Genomic DNA, 18,104 nt, shown 5'->3' with positions numbered 1-18,104 from the left:
CCAGCTTCACATCACCCTCCAGCACAGTAGGGGTGGTGTAACGCACCTTTTCACTTGTTTAACGCCACCCGCCCGCCCGCCACGAAGAAGAAATAAATCGCCAGCGAAACTGCCGCGATGTGTGTCACACTCACACTGTACTTCAAACCAATTAGCTTAATTATTAACCCAACCGAGGTAACGTCGTTTAAGTAGTTAGCTAAACGACCAAAAATAGTATCGTTCGAAAACTAATGTTTAACACTTCATCCTTGAAGTCTTGAGTGGGACAGAACCTCCAGCTAGTGTCGTGTGTTATGGGAGAGAGGAGGAGGTCAGGCGAGCGGGCTGTCAACACTGACCATGTCCCACTGAAACCCTGCTGGTTTGACAGCTAATCTCGTAAGACATTCTGGTAAGGGGGCAGAAATCAATCAACTACGAATGAATACTTAGATATCTTAGCCAGCTAACAACCGTGATTGTGTAGTCACTAGTCACCGTAACGGGATAGAAAGACAGGGCCGTGTGTTCAACAGGGTTGCAAAGTCAGTCAATGAGTCTTGTCAACCGCAATGCAGCACAGCTAGCCCAGTGCTTAGCTAGCTGTCAAAAGGGAGCTAGTTTAGCGTATTAGCCAGGTTGATGGCTTACGTTCTTTAGTTATCGAAGGTGATGATCGAACACTGATCTTGAACGGGACGTTTTAACTCTCACAAAATAATTGTTGTTCTCTATTTTGCAGCTTCTGGTCTCTAGGAATGTCATAAGGGGTACATCCACAGTCACACACCAGGCTGATTCTATCATGTCATGAGAGCTACGATTCACACAAGTTGATTCACAACGTTCTTGTTCCAGGGATTAGTCAATTCCTATATACACTAAACAGAAAAGCTAGCTTTGGTTAGGGCTGGAGCTAAGTTAAGCACATTTTTAGGGTTAGCCTGGGTTAGGATTAGGGTTAGGAATAGAGCTGTGGTTATGGCTGGAGCTAGGGTTAGGGCTACAGGTAAAGTTAGGGTTAGTGCTGGAGCTAAGCTAGCTGTTTCTAACTGTTTTTTTTTTTAATTGGTAATTGCAGTGGTTGATCATTGCAGGGGTCCAGTCAAGTCAGCTAGCCTAGTAAGTAAAAGGACATTTGAAAGGTTGTTTTCTAGTCACATTAGTCATTGGCTGCTATTAACTTAGTCACATAAAACTGCAATTCATATAAGTATTATGTTCCAAAATGTTCTGGATTTGTGCTCTGGTCTTGTGCTCAGGCTGAACACGGTCAGATTTCTCACAAGTTTCCCTAACATTGCTCCCCCTCATGTCCCAATTTTTGCTCTAAAAAATATGGTCACCTTATTAATTGGATGCACCAACTTATTATTTGCTTATCTAGACATGTACCTAATGGCTTAGAAAGGCTATTTAGGTAAGAAGGTAGATCAGCTTACAGACAACGTATTGCTTGCTGTGTACGGCTGCTTGCCTACTCATGCCAAGTTAGTTCTGTAAAACAGGTCCCCTTAGAAGTGAAACAATGTTACACTTGGTTAACTAGATGAATTTAGAGCTACCTTAACTGCTAGTGTTGCATGTCCAGAGTCTTTAAATGTTGCTGCGGAGGCCTGATGGGATCATCGCTCTCTGTCACCAACATATGTTACTTTCTCAAGTGCCCACGTCTTGTTCTTGCCTTACATGTAAACCACAATAGTTTACCCTGCAGCTAGAGCTGTCTTTGATCATTCAGCTGGTCATTGTTGTGATTCAGTGACTTATTATTGCAACTAATTGAATGAAAGCATTGACATTTTCTTTTTGCATTCACAGGTTTAAGGTCAACACAAAACTGAATCATGCCGGGGAAGTTGAAGGCCAAAATCGTGGCAGGGCGCCACTTGCCTGTAATGGACAGAGCCAGTGACCTGACTGATGCCTTTGTGGAGGTGGGTGGAACAGTCTTCTTTAGAGAATTGATTTAAGATCGATTTATTGAGTATGAAAATACTCTGTTTATCGTTGTACAATGGGATTACTACTTGGCTTATAGTACCCTTATAAGCATTATAATTGAAGATAATAAAGTTGAGCCTCATTGACTAATCTAATGCAGCTCTAACGTGTCATTATTTAGAGACTAATCCTACAACTAAATCCAACATCCTGAATCTGTGTCAATCTGAATCTGTGTCATCTGAATGACGTTGTTGACGTTTTCAAACACATTGCGGTGTGGGATCTGATTAATCTGCTGCTCTGCTTGTAATGCTTATATATTTATATATCTTACAGGTCAAGTTTGGAAACACAACTTTTAAAACGGACGTTTACCCCAAATCACTTAACCCATTGTGGAACTCGGAGTGGTTCAAATTTGAGGTAAAACATTATTTGATTTCTTGACTGAAGTGAGAACGATCTTGTAGGTGGTTGTGAATGGCAGAGGATCAGTGTTAAAAGGCTCTAGAATGAAGTAAATCTACACAATGGTCCTGTTGATCACAGTTTCCCAAACTATTTCTCTCTATCCCCCCCCCCCGCCCCCTTCCTTTTCTCTCTAGGTGGATGATGAAGACTTGCAGGACGAGCCATTGCAGATCACCGTGCTGGACCACGACACGTACAGTGCCAATGATGCCATAGGGAAGGTTTACATCGACATCGACCCCCTGCTTTGCAGTGAGGCTGCCACGGTCATCTCTGGCTGGTTCCCCATCTATGACACCATCCACGGTACAGGACTAACCCTAACCCAAACCCACACATCTATGACACCATCCACGGTTCAGGAGTCACACTGAGTCCACACTGACAACAACGTGTCCACCACCCCGGCTTGTCTCTATGTTCCTGAGATGAACTGTTTGTGACAGCGCCCCTGTCCCTCCTGTCCCTCCTGTCTCTCCTGTCCCTCCTGTCTCTCCTGTCCCTCCTGTCTCTCCTCTCCCTCCTGTCTCTCCTGTCCCCCCTGTCTCTCCTGTCCCTCCTGTCTCTCCTTTCCCTCCTGTCTCTCCTGTCAGGTATCCGGGGGGAGATCAACGTCCTGGTCAAAGTGGACCTTTTCAACGACCTGAACCGCTTCAGACAGTCCTCCTGTGGAGTCAAGTTCTTCTGCAGTGAGTCTGTGCTCCCCCGGAGCTTTGTTATTATAGTGTGTTATTATAGTGTTTGTCTTTGTTATAGTGTGTGCCTTCGTTACTACAGTGTGTCTTTATTATAGTGTTTGTCTTTGTTATTATAGTGTGTCTTTATTATAATGCGTGTCTTTGCTATTATAGTGTGTGTCTGATCATTATCTATGTCTGATGTCCTATCTTTACCTGTGTGTGTGTGTGCGTGTGCGCGTGCGTGTGTGTTAGCCACGTCCATCCCTCGGTGTTACCGGGCAGCGCTGGTCCACGGGTTTGTGGAGGAGCTGGTCGTGAACGAGGACCCCGAGTACCAGTGGATCGACCGCATCAGAACCCCCCGGGCCTCCAACGAAGCCCGCCAGAGACTCATCTCCCTCATGTCCGGGGAGCTGCAGCGTAAAATAGGCCTGAAGGTGCTGGAGATGGGCGGTAACGCCGTGGTGGGTTACCTCCAGTGTTTCGACCTGGAGGGAGAGTCGGGGATAGTGGTCCGGGCCATCGGGACCGCCTGCACACTGGACAAACTGAGCTCCGGGACGGCCCCCAACACACACACACACCCCAACACGGCCCCGGCGTCTAACGCCTGCAATTCGCCCTCCAAGGACAGCAAACAAGAGTGAGTATGATGAACATAACAACGAGCATGCTGTGTGTACGTGTGCGTGTTCGAGCACACGTTTAGTGTGTGAGGAGAAAGAGAACTTGAGCCTTTTTCTCTAACGGTTAGGAACACGACACCTCACCTCCTCTCCTCTGTCCTCTCGCTTCGTCCTCAAAAAGCATTGGATGAGAATACGGAAGGGGAGGAGCCTAGATCTTGTGTTTCAATCCGGACGGCAGAGGGGAAGCGAGGAGTCTTGTTTCTCACAATTGAGAAAAGGCTTGTGTGTGTGTGTGTGTGTGTGTGTGTGTGTGTGTGTGTGTGTGTATGTTTGTGTGTGTGTGTGTGTGTGTGTGTGTATCCCCTGACCCTTGCTCTGATTCTTGTGTGTGTCTCAGTATCTTTGGTTCCTTTTTGCGGTTTCTGTGTGTATTACATCATATCATTAACAGTACACGCCATATTCTGAGACACACACACACACGCACATATACATGAACACCCACAACCAGCCCAAAAGCAAAGCCCCTCCCTGCTCTAAGTCTGCTCTTGCATGGCCGATCTCCTTTCTGCCCTCTGCATGTGCTAGTTTCAGTTGTCTCTCACTGAGTGTCTGCTCTCTGCTGTCTTTCTCTCTCTCTCCCTTCTCTCTCTCTGTCACTCAGTGACCTTGGCTAGTGAATGTGCTACTGTAATTAGAAGGCTAGTTCATGGCCTCAGCTAGTTTACTGTGCTAGATGATCCTATTACGGTGTGACAGAGGTGTGTGTGTGTGTGTGTGTGTGTGCGTGCGCGTGCGCATGTGTGTGTGAGAGCCAGTGCTGAAGGCTGTGCATGAGTCACGTGCTTATACACCACCCAGGATGCAGGGATGAGGGCATAAGGGGGAGGGCAAAGAGGGAGTTGGGGTGGATGCTGCCACTAGAAATATAGATGCAAAAAACAGAGGCTAGTCTTTTCTTCTTCCTGTCTTTTCTTTCTTCCTGTCTTCTCTTTTTCTCTCCTTTTTCTTTGCTCCAACTTTGTGGTGTGTGTTGTTGTTGTTGTTGTTGTTGTTGTTTGTTGTTGTTGTTTTGTCTCTCTTCCTCTCTGGCTCCGCTGCTACGTTTGGATTGGTTCGCTGCGTGTGTGCGGACGGTCCACTCTCTTCCTTTCTGCGTGCTGATTGGTCCCCAGGTCTCCCCTGGCCCACGGATGTCGCTCCACCCACAACAGCCCGGTGCACTCGGCCTGCAGCTCCCACAGACTGTCCCAGAACTTCTCTGTCTCTGTCCCTACACTTGTCTTCACTGGTACGGAGAGACAGGGATAAAGGGAGACTTGAGGGCCAGGGTCCAGAAACAACCCCCCCCCCCCCCTCCAAAGCCCCTTTACCTAAACAAGTTGTGTAGACCTCTGAAAAGGTCTGGGTGGGGATGTGATAACAGATGGCAGCCCTCTTCCACCATCTCCTCATATCGTCACCTTCTTCAAATAATGGCGGAAGTCATATTTTCAAGTTTTGAGAAAAACAGAATAAACCGAACCAAATCTAGAATATATAGAATATATGATATTTAGGCAATTTCAACATCATTTTCCTCAAAAGTGACGTAAGCCATTATTTTACGAAGGTGACAATATATCATATCCATACTGCTCCGATCTAGACAGGTGGCTAGAGAGGAGGGAGGAGGGGCTTGTGTTTGGACAGGGCCAGAGAAGGACTAAGAACAGGAGGGGAGAAAAGAGTGAGAGGAAGATGGTATTAGAAAAATATGGTGCAATTTTGAATGGGATAGAGATAGCAAGGTGTGTATGTGGGGCGAGAGGGGGGGAATTAAGTATTCAACACATCAAAACATATTGGCATGAACTACATTTTATGTGAATAGCTGCAATGGAATTATGTTGCTATTTTTAGATTTTGTTGAATACTTATTTCCCTCACTGTATAAATATACACTCACCAAACACTTCATTAGGAACACTATACTAATACTGTGTAGGGCCTCCCTTTGCTCTCAAAACAGCCTCAATTCTTCGTGTCGTTGATTCCACAAGATGTTGGAAAAATTCCTTTGAGATTCTGGTCCATGATTACATGATTGCATCACGCAATTCCTGCAGATGTTTCAGGTGCACTTTCAAGCTGTGAATCTCATGTTCCACCACATCCCAAAGGTGTTCTATTTGATTCAGATCCAGTGACTGGGAAGGCCACCGAAGAACACTGAACTCATTGTCATGTTCATGAAACCAGTTTCAGACGACTTTTGCTTTGTCACTGGGTGCATTATCATGCTGGAAGTAGCCATTAGAAGATGGGTACATTGTGTCCATGAAGGGTGACACATGGTCAGCAACAATACTTAATAGGTTGTGGCATTCAATCATTGATTGATTGATTGGTATTACTGAAGCCCAAAGTGTGCCAAGAAAAAAAACATTCCCCACACCATTACACCACCTGAATGAATGAGAAGGTGTACAGGTGTTCCTGCGTTCGGTGAGTGTACCGTATATATCATATTATTATAGGCGAAAGAGAGACTAAAGTTCCTGAGGATTCATACAGTACAGTTCATTAGACAGGCAGTAACAGCAGAGTGTTAGAGAGCTTTACGTACCCCTACTATCCAACTGTCCCAGTCAGTCACCCTTTCTGCCCCAAAACCAGTCAGTCACCAGCCTCCTCAGCTTCCTGTGTCTCTATCAACCAATCCTACACATAGCCCCGTACCCCCTACATGCCGAGACACGCTACTGCAGGAGACTTCTCACGCAGATTGATATGTATACACACCACAGTCGTCATGTTCCCGATCCGTAACCCCATCAGTTTTTTATGGCAGGATACATGCCACCCAATCAGATCCACCCCTGCTTTTTCCCCCCCCAATTTTTTTTGATAACTACCGACAATGTGTAGCTGTTTTCTTTGCCCCTGAGAGGGTTCTTATTGCCCCTGTGGGACACATGCTTCTGCTCATCCTCCCTTGTGTCTGTCGTTTTTTTGTTTCTGTTGGCTTTCTGCCCCAGATCCCCTCTGTGTTTCTGTCATGTGGATGCTTTCCTCCTCAGTTTTATGTGTTTGTTTATGTGTGTGTGTGTGTGTGTGTTGACGCCTTCATGTGCTTGCCTTTTCGTTCCGCTGTCCGGTCATTTGCGCACCTCACACACTCATACCACACACTCCTAGCAGCGAAGACAGATGTGTACACACAAAGACACACACAAACGCACACACACACACACACACACACCTACCTCACTCACTCCCTCACATACCTGTCAGCAAAGTATTTCTCTCCCTCACACATACATCCAGTCAGAGGGCGAGGAGGTGACTGATGTGTGTGTCGTGTTCTCCTGGCAGGCCGGTGTTCAGTGAGGACCCCACCACGTCCTCGGGCCCCTCTACTCCTCTCAGAACCCTCCCCACCTCCTCCTCCTCCCCTCCCCCCTTCTCTCCCTCCAAGCCATGCAGCCGCCAGTCCTCATCCTCAGACACTGACCTCAGTCTGACGCCCAAGCAGGGTAAGACCACACCTCCCTCCCCCCCTTCACCCCTCATCTTTCCCCACCCCCCTGCACCGGACCTCCCTCACTGTGGTGCTACATTGTGGTGACAATGGTGATGGTTGTTGTTGTTGTTGTTGTTATTGTTGTGTATCATTTTGCCCATTTTTCTAAATGTCTTAATTTCTAGTTGATTTATTGTCGTTTTGTGTTATTTCATCATTTTGCTGTCCCATCCTCCCCATGTACCTCTCGTGTCTTCATCAGAGGTCAACTGTAGTGTTTGTGAGGGACACAGAGACAATGCTACACACACACACACACACACACACACACACGCACACACACACACACACACACACACAACCTGTCGAAAGCTCACTTCACTGGGGAAAGCTCTGACCACAGGATAGAGCCTGTACGCTAGGCTCTGTGTTAGCTGTTGAAGACACATCCGGTCTCATGGTGCTCCGCTCCCTCACCCACCAGCTGGCCTCAGTCAGAAGCACTGTGTCCCTCACCAGGGGAACACCTGTTTTTTACCTAGACAGGAGACTAGTTGCCCATAGACTCTGATCTAAGGTCAGTTGTTGTTGTTGTCATGACCCCACCCTACTGGCTTAGTGAAGCATTTGGGTCTGAAATCTGTACCTAATGAACCTAACTTCTAAGCAGGAGGTTTTAGTGCTGTGTTTTGTTTGTTGTGAGGCCACACCCCCCAGGATTCCTGACTCCTCCTTCCTTCCTCCTAAATTGACTCCCATTTTTCTTTTCCTGTCAGACTAGTGATCTTGTGACTCGTCTTCTCCCATCTCTCTGCATCTCTTCCTGCCTATTCTCCTTTATCTCCTCTCCTCCTCTCTTCCTCTTGCTCACCTCCACCCTTATTTCCTCTCCTAACTTCTCCCTCGCTTTTATCTCCCCTATCTCGTCTATTTCCTGGTCTCTCTCCCTCAATCCCCTCCTCCTCCTCCTCCCCCTTCTTCTCCTCCTCCTCATCATCATGTTTTTCTTGCCTTCCCTCTTTCTATTTCCTCTCCTCCTCCTCCTCCTCCTGTCTGTTTCAGCCCCCACAGCGCTGTCCCTCCTCCCAGTGAGAATCCGGCCCGGGATATACCTCTCGCCCAGCTCCCCTTCCCTCACCTCCGACTCCCCCCCCCCGCCCTTCCATCGCTCTGGGTCAATCGGCCGCAGCCCCGGGCCCACCCCGCCCCCTCTCCACAGTGTCCGTTCAGAGTCGGCTATGCTGAGAACGAGCGTGTCGTTCTGTGAGGAGCTGTTGCTGGCGGCCTCCGGTAGGACCGACACGTTTCGCAAGTCACGATGCCTTAGCTCTTCATACAGACCTAGAACAGTGCTTCTTAAAGGCCAATGCACACGGCGTGCGATTTTGTCGCACCGCCGAATTCGATTCCATTGTTTTGAACGAGACGATGCACACGGCGTTATTGTCGCACGACAACATTCGATTCTCAATTCACACCACCGAAGTCAACAACACGGCCCATCTCATATGGGATTACAAGACACCTATATTACATAATAATAACAATCGAGCATGTAGGCACAATATGCCCAGTTGTATCTTGTAGAAATTGTGGAAGCAAGGCAAGCAATATCGGTAGAGCCTATAGTAATCAGCCTGCCTGGTCCGACTTCGGTGGTGTGAATTGAGAATCGAATGTTGTCGTGCGACAAAATCGCACGCCGTGTGCATTGGCCTTAACACCCCAAAACAAAGCTTTATAACAGCATCACAGCCTCTAGTAGGATACTGTAGACAGCGCCAGCATGCGCACTTTGTGCAGGATTTCCCAGCAACCCCTAACAGCATTGATTGTAGCCCTTTTTAAAAATGTTTTTATTATAACACAGCTTTTAGACCCTATGACACACAGCGCATAACTCGTCTCACATCATTACGTTACGACGCAACCCCCTAACGCCATAGTACCTCATACACCCGCCTCCTAGCATCCAGTAGGTGCGAAGTAAACGATAAAGTGTCCTAGAGAATCTTGAAGAACTTCTAACCCCTCATTAACACCCATTATGACTAAAGGGCCGTTTGGGACCCTGCCAGAGTTGCACCCTGGGTTTGATGGAACTACAGGTGAAGATGCTGGTCTCTGGCTCTTAACCCTGGACTGGCCGACTGACACTGACTGCTATGGAGTGTCCCCTACTCCCTCAGGTTTCTCTACTCAACCGTGTGGTTTATTAGTCCAAACCCCCACCCCTCACCCCTTCAGCAGGCCTTGTTAGAGTGGTGTAGTGTTCAGCAGACTGGTGTGTGACAGGTAGAGGTGTGTTGTAGAGGTAGAGAAGGGTAGTCTGCAGGTGGAGAGGAAGCAGGTGTCTGTACTACTCTCAGTCTGAAGAGTGTCTACCCGTGGATAAATAAATGTACAGGTTTTTTTGTGGCGCAATGAAAAATGTGAAAGAAAAAAAAAGAGAGAAAATACCGCATACAGAAATTAATCTCATTGTCTATAGGTTGGCCGTTTGATAATGAGGGAATACTTGGTTGTTGATGATTGGTTGTGATCCGGAGGGAAGTGTCGTGATTGGTGAAGTGATCCTCTTTTGTCCAATCAGGAATGGGGAGTGGGGGCAGTGCTGGGAAAGAGGCTGGGCCTCTGAAGACCCTCCTCAGACAGCAGACCCAGAACGCTCTGGAGCAGAGGGTACGCAAACGCACGCACACACACACACGGACTGGCACTGGCAGACACACACAATTTCGCTACAATACATGTACACTCACTGAAGCACATTGTTTTTTTATGAAGCTGTGAGAAACTGACATGTGTGTTTATATGAGATGAGTATGTGCGTGTGCGTGTGTGTGTGTGTGTGTGTGTGTGTGTGTGTGTGTTGTGTGTGTGTGTGTGTGTGTGTGTGAGAGAGAGAGAGAGAATGAATAATGTTCCCTTTCTCCGTCCTCTTGACCACCCTACACAGGGAGCCTCCTCCTCTGGTGTATTTGTAAACGCTAGGGTATGTCACTAACACACACACACCACCGTGTGACCCTCTGACTGTTCTCTCTCCCCTCACATCTTTACCAGCTGATGAATATAGCCTTGGTTTAAACCGAATCCACCTGCGCATGCAGATGTCAAGGGGCCAGATAGGGTCGTGAAGCAACACGTCAACGCGGCTTCATCCGGCCCTCCAATGGACTTATCGCTAAGCCACGCCCCCTTTGAAAACTCGGACAAACAAACAACGCTTCACTGACAGTGACTGATTGACCGACCGTGACTGAATGACATTCAATGACTTACAATGGTGGGAGTTGGCAAATTTCTGATTTACCACAACGAGTAATAGATGATGACAAGAATATTTCATCTAGAAGCTTTTCACCGTCAGATATTAACGGGTTGTTTTTTGTCCAAGTTTTCTGCCTGTAGTGACTTTTGCTGTGATATGATTGGACAATTTATATTTTGGGGCGTGGCTTAGCGATAGGTCCATAAGCTGTGGGGACCGTCTGCCTAGTCGCTTCCACCTATCTGACTCCTTCAGATCTACAGTATTTAACATGGCTCGGAGTGTGTTTCCTCTGGGCCCTTCTTGCCTCAGCCGGTAGGGGTGTGTGTGTTCTGGATGCTCCTGTCAAACCTCTCTCTTTCCCCTCTTCTCATCGATACTACTTTGAATTGTTGTCCCCTCCCCCCCGTTACCGACGGTAACACGCACGCTCACGTCATCATCTGTTCCGCTTCCTGTCGAGTGGGGACACACCGTCGGTGAAACCAGAAGCCCACTCACACACTAACACTAGTCACACACCAGAGACCAACCGCTGTGGTTCTGTCAGGTCCTTTGCTGCTTCTTCACACACATCTGCAGGTCGACAAGCTTCCAGTCTTGCATGGCTGAGACACACAGTATTGTCATTAGATGTTGCATCTAGTTCACTAGTTCACACAATTGGATTTCACAACCATTTTATGCCTTCAATGTTCTAGGTTTTAATACATTAGACTTGTATAGCGCTTTTCTAGACACTCAAAGACGCTTTACAAACTGAAAAGATCGAGTAGTAATAATAAAAAGAAACTAAAAATAAATAAAAGAAAGTATAGAGGTCTAATTAATTTTTACATTACTAAATCAAAATCTAAGTGTCTTTGTTGGACAATCTACTCTGTATACTGCAATTACACCTAGATTTCGGGCGGCGAGGCGGCGAACAAGCAACGCCAGCGTCCTCTCTCGACCGGCATTGTTTGAAAAGTGATCATATCACGTTTTGCCTCACAGCTTACCACACATCACCATTGCACTTGATGGAGGGAGACGTTTTTGTCTGGATCAAACACAAACAGTTTTTGGAGAGATTATTGTTAGTGTTTGGGGTTGCCAGTCTTCAACAAGCAAGAAACGCTCATCTTCCTCCCAGCACTCTCCACTCTCCTCAACGTCCGCATGTGTCTGCACATGTTCTCCTCTCGCTCTGGGGGGAACGGGACAGGGCAGCCTGTAGGTCTGTCTGGGTCCTGTGTGTGTGTGTGCGTGTGTGTGTGCGTGCGCGTGTGTGTGTGTTTTCCTCCTGTCCAGTTTCGAACCCATCTCTAGCCCCTACCCGAGGTATTTGGGTAGATCTGAAAGCATTGGGTAGAAAGTGGGAATAGCGCCACTACCTGTTTTGTTGATAGACTCAGCAGAGTTTTGGCCATTGTTTACACCTATCCAATCCTTTTAGATCTACAACACGTACGTATGGGGGCAGGGGCGGGGCATACATTTTCATCTGATATGCGCCGGGGCCAAGGGTGGGCAATGAGGTAGCATGAGGGACACCCCCCACCCCCCCCTCCACAGCATGACTTCGGGTGGCGGGGGAGAACCTCAAACTCCCCTCCCCTCTCTCTGTCACCTGGTGACTCCGGGGTCTCCCATCAGAAACCTCAACTGTCCAGTAGAGTTAGACCCTGTGTATGTGCATGTTGATACACAAGGAGATTTTCACAGAACGGCTCAACTTCAACTTGAGTTCTTCAGTTGTGGGTCGTGCTGTTGTTTGTATCAGGCCTGGACTTTTTCCCAACCACGTGACCTGATTAGGAACAACTCAGGGCCCTATGTTACTGTGTGGCAGTGGTATTCAACGGATGCGTGGTGTTTGTAGAACCTAATTTGAATACCACTGCCATACGCTGTCTTCCTACGTGTAGCCACGGTGTGTGTGGTAGTTTCCGTGGTAACTCAAGTAGTTTGTTGTCGTAGTTTGACCCCCCGGATGACCCCCGTGTCTCTCCCCCCCCCCCTCCACAGGAGTTCCCCTTCTTCACACTGACGTGTTTCCCTCCCGGCTTCCTGGTCCACGTCGGGGGCGTGGTCAGCGCTCGCTCGGTCAAGCTGCTGGACCGCATACACAACCCTGGTGAGTCCCACATCGACACACGCACGCACACACACATCACGTCTCCTTAAGTCCTTATTCACCCCATAGTAGTGCACTCCTTTTCACCAGAGATCCACTCCGGCTGTCTTATGTCACTTAGGTGTGCAGTATACGGGGAATAGTGTTTGTTCATTTGAGGTTTGTTCATTGTCAGCGTCAGAGAGCCCTCTCATTGATTCCCAGTGTGAAAAGGCCCCCTCTGGTGGCCGCAGGTCACTACTGCAGGTGGAACTTATAACAGGTGGTTCCAGCAGAGAGTCCCACTTTCCAGAGAGGGGGGAGATTCAGACTATACCCTCAGCCCTGCCCTGTGTGTTGGAGGGCTATGTGGCAGAAGGTGAGAGTTGCCCATAACCGCTGATACAGGGTCAGATACATTTGACAGCCTGCGGATGGTTCCGGATGCATTTAGGGGGTAGGGGGGTCACATGATCCTAGATTTGTGGATAGGGGGCAACTTCTACCTTGTGCGACTAACTCTGCGTGCGTGTGTGTATGTGTGTGTGTAGTCGCTTTCTGTGTGTGTGTGTGTGTGTGGTACTTCTTCTGTAGTAGCTCTGTGTGCGATGTTTGTGTTGTCGCCCCCTGGCAGTGAGGTGTGGTAGTGCATGGCTCTGGTCTGCTGCTGCTTTTGCTTCTGTGGTGTTTTCGGGCGGTGCTGTGGGAGAGGCTCTGGTGGGTTTTTGGTGTTCTGCTCAACTCCCCGACGTGTGTCTGCTACCTCATTTCTGTACAGTACTCATCCAATCTTTAACCTCGATGCGAAACTCAGACAAAAATCTTGTATCGAATTCAACGGGAGAACGATTTGGAGCGTCCCTGTCAGTCCACTTCACGAGATTGCTGGTGTTCGTCCGTCCGTCACCCACATCGCCCATGTTTCGCTTCCTGTCCCAGCTGAGTGTTGTGTTGTTTGTCTACGTGACCCAGGGAGAAACAGAGCTGGGTTCTTTAGGCCAGCGGGAGAGAACAGTCCTGTCTCAGTTCCAGGCCCTGAAATAAATTGCCCCCTAGAAATCCCAGATCTCTTAGTCTCCAACGTGGTGTTAGCAGATCGGATGGGACTAGTTTTTTACAATCTCTCTCCTCTCCCTCTCCCTCTCTTCTCTTCTCCTCTCCTCTCCTCTCTTTCTTGGGGTCTTACAACAGATGTCACCCTATGTGGATTTCACCCAAACCAGTGTGTTCAGATCAGTACCTATGAGAGAGGAGGGTGGGGGGGCACAGGGTGCTATTTTTCAGCCCAGCACTGATGGACAACACACTGATTCTGCTCAACACCTTGGTCTGAGTCACGTGGTTGTAGTGCTTGAACAACAGTTGGTGACGGTCGCTGTACAGTGAGTTAGCCCTCTTAGGGGTACAGAGAGAAGGGGCAGGAGGAGGTGCAGAGTGGTCCGGGGTTGGCTGAACGGGGTGAGCAAGGTTCTCTGGGGAACTGTGGGAGGGGTGGAGGGGGGCAATACATGAACATTCTGACACTTTGAAAACAAACAAAACCAACACTTCACCATCTGCCTTCTCGAGGCATGCGTTCTAGCGGTTTTCTCGCGCAATAACGTTACGGCCTAACATTCGACTCATAAAAGTCATAATTCCCAGAATACCAAAGAGAACCCCCAACTCCCCCCCCCCCCCCTCCATGAGAACAACGATTCTGTGGAAAGCCCTGTTCACACTGCCCCCCCCCATGCCTCGCACCACAGAACCAGTCTGGAGATGTGGACGGGGGTGGAGCCAAGGCCTTAGAGTGTAAAGCTTTAGACTGCTACTGCATGCCTCTCACTCTCTCTTTTTACAGCTTCTCTCTTTCCCCCATTTTCTCTCTCCCTCTCTCTCTCTCTCTCTCTCTCTCTCCACAGCGTCTTTCTCCTATTGTTCCTCCTCTCTCCTCCTCCCTTTTACCCGCCATGCCTTTTCCCTTTCTGCCTTGTTGTCTCCCTTCTTTTTTCCTCCCTCCTGTTTTCTTCTCAACCCCTCTCTTTGATAGACTCTGGTATTAACTTTGTGGTCTGTCTTTGCAGTGACTGTGGAGTGCTGTTTTAGTGTTGTGCTCTTGTTTTGTCGTTTATCTTTCTTTTTCTCTCTCTTCTCTTGCTCTCTTGCTTCTCTCACTCTCTTTCTCTCTCTCTCTCTCTCTCTCTCTCTCTCTCTCTCTCTCTCTCTCTCTCTCTCTCTCTCTCTCCCCCCCCTCTCCTCTGTACTAACGGTGTGTTCTGGCCCAGCCTTGGGTAACACGCGCTCATACAAACTGCTAGACTGGAATAGTAGTGTCACTGCAGGTATTTCTCCCCTTTTAATGCTCTCACCCACAGGAGCTATGGCAGCTCAGTGAATCCATACAGGCAGGGTCATCACACACACACACACACAGACACACAAATATGATGCAAATATGAAGTAGGAAGTTTGCATGCACAAGCAATTGAATACACACACACACACACACACACACACACACACTAGCAAACCTCTTTCAGTGAGCTGCCATTCTCCTCTCTAGTCTGTGTGTGTGTCTGTGTGTGTGTGTGTGTGTGTGTGTGTGCTGAGCTGAGCATGCACTGTAAAATCCCTGTCCCGCTTGGCCAGATGCCCCCACCCCGCCACCCTTAACGTAACGCCCCCCTACCGGTCTACTGCCGCTGCTCTGACGCTAAGCATTGTGGGTCAAACCTCTCTAACACCAGAGGAGGTTTAGGAGGTTGACCCGGTCTGACCAGACGGACTGGGCATGCGCATCCACATACCAACTCACCAGGCCGTATTCATGCTGTGGAAGAGAGGGCAGAGGGGAGAGAGGGATGGAGAGGGTGTGAAGAGAGGGATGGAGAGAAGGAGGGAGTGAGAGGGGCAGTGCTGCAGATGTGCTGAAATGGGATTGTGGTGGTGGTGGCGGCGGTGTTCTCGAAGCATCTGTCGTTGGGTTGGACACTGGGAAGAATGAATATGGCCCTCCTCTGCCCATGAGCGTGCACGTGGTCATGAGCGTGCACGTGGTCATGAGCGTGCACGTGAGCCATGTGCCTGTGCCTGTGCGACATGCTGCTTCTATCTTAGGGACCGTGCTCATTGGTCAATTACACCTGATCATCAATCATCATAACTCTCATTTTTACAGTCTCCTCTCCTCTACTTTCCTCTCCTCTCTCCTCTCCTCTCCTCTCCTCTCCTCTCTTTCTCTCTTCTCCTCTCTTCTCTTTCTGGGGCTCTTTGAGCATGTGGCCTACCCAGGAAGACATTGGGGGGGGGGGGGGGGGTTTATCTCAGGTCTCTAACGTGGCTTCCTCTCCTTGTCTCCACACTGACGACAGATGTCCACCTATGTGGATTTCACCCAAACCCAGTGTGTTCAGATCAGTACTGCTGAGAGACAGGAGGTCAGTGAAGGAAGCCACTTCAGAGTATTGAGACACACCCGCTGTTTAGCCTTCGTCAAGCGTTCCCCACGAGTACGACGAAGTCACGATCCCTGACACCCTGGAACGGCCTCTCCTATCCTCTCCTCTCCTCTCATCTCCTCTCATCTCCTCTCATCTCCTCCACCTGGCCTCCACTGCTGGTATAGGACTGATGGGAGACTAGGAGAGGAGTATGAGTTGGTGGCTCTGGGCTGGAGGTGGTGATGCAGCACCTCTATGGCAATTAAAATGACCCACGGATAGGAACCTTTGCCCTCTGACCTCACCTTCATCCTCATCATCTTCATCGTCACACACATCGACAGTTGGTTAAGTGGTCTGCTTGCTTCGATGCACCATTTTAACCCAAACGAGTCGTCAAACTTCCCCCCCCCAAACAAACAAAAAAATGTTTGTCGTTTGTCTTGTCAAGCAGTTCTCTGTGGGTAAGTCAGATAGCGAGTGAGTCAGTGTGTATTATCACTTAAGTCTGTCGGTCCGTTTTTGTGCCGTTTCACAAATCAGCAGTTTCAAATCAGCCATTGCGCTGATTGGACACTTGAAATAGAAGTGAAAGCTGATTGGTTAAAGGGAAAGAGGAGGAAGTGTTAATCATTCAGTATGTTTTTTCTTGTCAGTCAGTCAGATACAGTAGTCAAGTCAGTCACGTTACGTGTGTGTGAGACACTGTGTGTGTGTGTGTGTGTGTGTGTGTGTGTGTGTGTGTGTGTTCCAGACGAGCCGGAGACTAGAGATGCGTGGTGGGAGGAGATTCGTCAGGAGATCAAGTCACATGCCAAAGCCCTGGGCTGTCACGCAGTGGTTGGATACAGTGAGAGCACCAGCATCTGGTAAATACACACTCACTCACACACACACACACACACACATCATATAGAGGCAAAGAGTTGAATTGTTCAGTTTCTGTTAACATCTCTCTCTTCCATCCTCTTTCATCCTCTTTTCGATTGTCTCTTTCTTTCTCTCTCTCACACGCTTTCTGTTTCCCCCCCACACACAGCGAGGAGGTGTGCATCCTGTCAGCGTCGGGCACGGCGGCCATCTTGAATCCACGGTTCATGCGCGAGGGGTGTCTGGACGGTGGCGGCAGTGACCACAGGTTGTCACGGCAACCCGCCCCTGTCGTCATGGGGGGGTCGGACAGGGGCGACGCAGGGGACATCAGTTCAGCCTGGCTGGGGTAGGTCCCCACTCTATGGGCTACGACGACATACTCTAACCCTAACCCTCTTAAGGCAGATCAAAGATCCATGACGCGGCGTGCTGTGTGTTCCCCAGGTTCGAGGACCCGTCGCCCCCTACCTGTGGGTTCTGCCACATCCCGTACGACGAGCTGAACATGCCCTTCCCCGCGCAGCTGACCTACTGCTACCACTGCAGACGACAGAAGGTCTCCACCAACTTCATATTCTGTTTCATTTAGGTTTTATTTTTTCATTGTTTTTTATTTATTTGTTTATTTATTTATTAATGTTTAGATGTATTATGTATTAGAGTCATTCGAATAAAGGTTTGATTCCATTTGGTTTATTTTTTAAGGTTCCTGACGTGCTGTTCACAACCATCGACCTGCCGGTAGAGGCTGCTGTCATTGGGAAGGGCTGCCTTATACAGGCCAGGTACTGTTCAACACACACACACACACACACACACACACACACACACACACACATACATCTGCTTTCTGAGGAAGGAAATACGTTTGATAAAAGGTGTTTTGTTTATTATTCAAGCCCTCATTCTTTGGTATGAAGTGTTCAAATTCTGTGTCTGTGTCTGTGTCTGTGTCTGTGTGTGTGTGTCTGTGTCTGTGTGTGTCGTGTGTGTCTTTGTCTGTGTGTCTGTGTGTGTCTCAGGCTGTGCCGTCTGAAGAAGAAGGCCCAGGGGGAGGTGAACGCCACGGCCATCTCCAACCTGCTGCCCTTCATGGAGTACGAGCTGCACACCCAGCTGATGAACAAGCTGAAGCTGCGCTGCATGAACGCCCTGTTTGGCCTGCGCATACAGATCAGCATCGGAGAGAACATGCTGCTGGGGCTGGCTGTAAGTGTGTGTGT

The 18,104-nt window shown here is 48.7% G+C and overlaps 1 protein-coding gene across 4 annotated transcripts in view; it reads left to right on the top strand.

Annotated features, from left to right (window-relative positions):
* Positions 1–275: 275 nt before the first annotated feature.
* Positions 276–18,104, top strand: part of c2cd5 (C2 calcium dependent domain containing 5) — a 30,626-nt gene continuing 12,797 nt past the window's right edge. For all 4 annotated transcript variants that reach the window (XM_080538777.1, XM_080538776.1, XM_080538775.1 and 1 more), the window contains exons 1-14: positions 276–394; positions 1,804–1,919; positions 2,266–2,352; positions 2,535–2,706; positions 2,994–3,089; positions 3,333–3,723; positions 7,067–7,227; positions 9,808–9,896; positions 12,499–12,607; positions 16,763–16,877; positions 17,048–17,227; positions 17,326–17,437; positions 17,587–17,666; positions 17,904–18,090. In XM_080538777.1, coding sequence (XP_080394903.1) covers positions 1,830–1,919; positions 2,266–2,352; positions 2,535–2,706; positions 2,994–3,089; positions 3,333–3,723; positions 7,067–7,227; positions 9,808–9,896; positions 12,499–12,607; positions 16,763–16,877; positions 17,048–17,227; positions 17,326–17,437; positions 17,587–17,666; positions 17,904–18,090 — 1,869 coding nt within the window. In that variant the 5' untranslated portion in view covers positions 276–394; positions 1,804–1,829. The remainder of the gene's footprint in view (positions 395–1,803; positions 1,920–2,265; positions 2,353–2,534; positions 2,707–2,993; positions 3,090–3,332; positions 3,724–7,066; positions 7,228–9,807; positions 9,897–12,498; positions 12,608–16,762; positions 16,878–17,047; positions 17,228–17,325; positions 17,438–17,586; positions 17,667–17,903; positions 18,091–18,104) is intronic.

Source organism: Nansenia antarctica (genome assembly GCF_963989245.1).
Source record: "Nansenia antarctica genome assembly, chromosome: 9".
Classification (NCBI taxonomy): Eukaryota; Metazoa; Chordata; class Actinopteri; order Argentiniformes; family Microstomatidae; genus Nansenia; species Nansenia antarctica.
The sequence above is the reverse complement of the archived record's forward strand: the minus strand, read 5'-3'. Positions and strand labels throughout refer to the sequence as shown.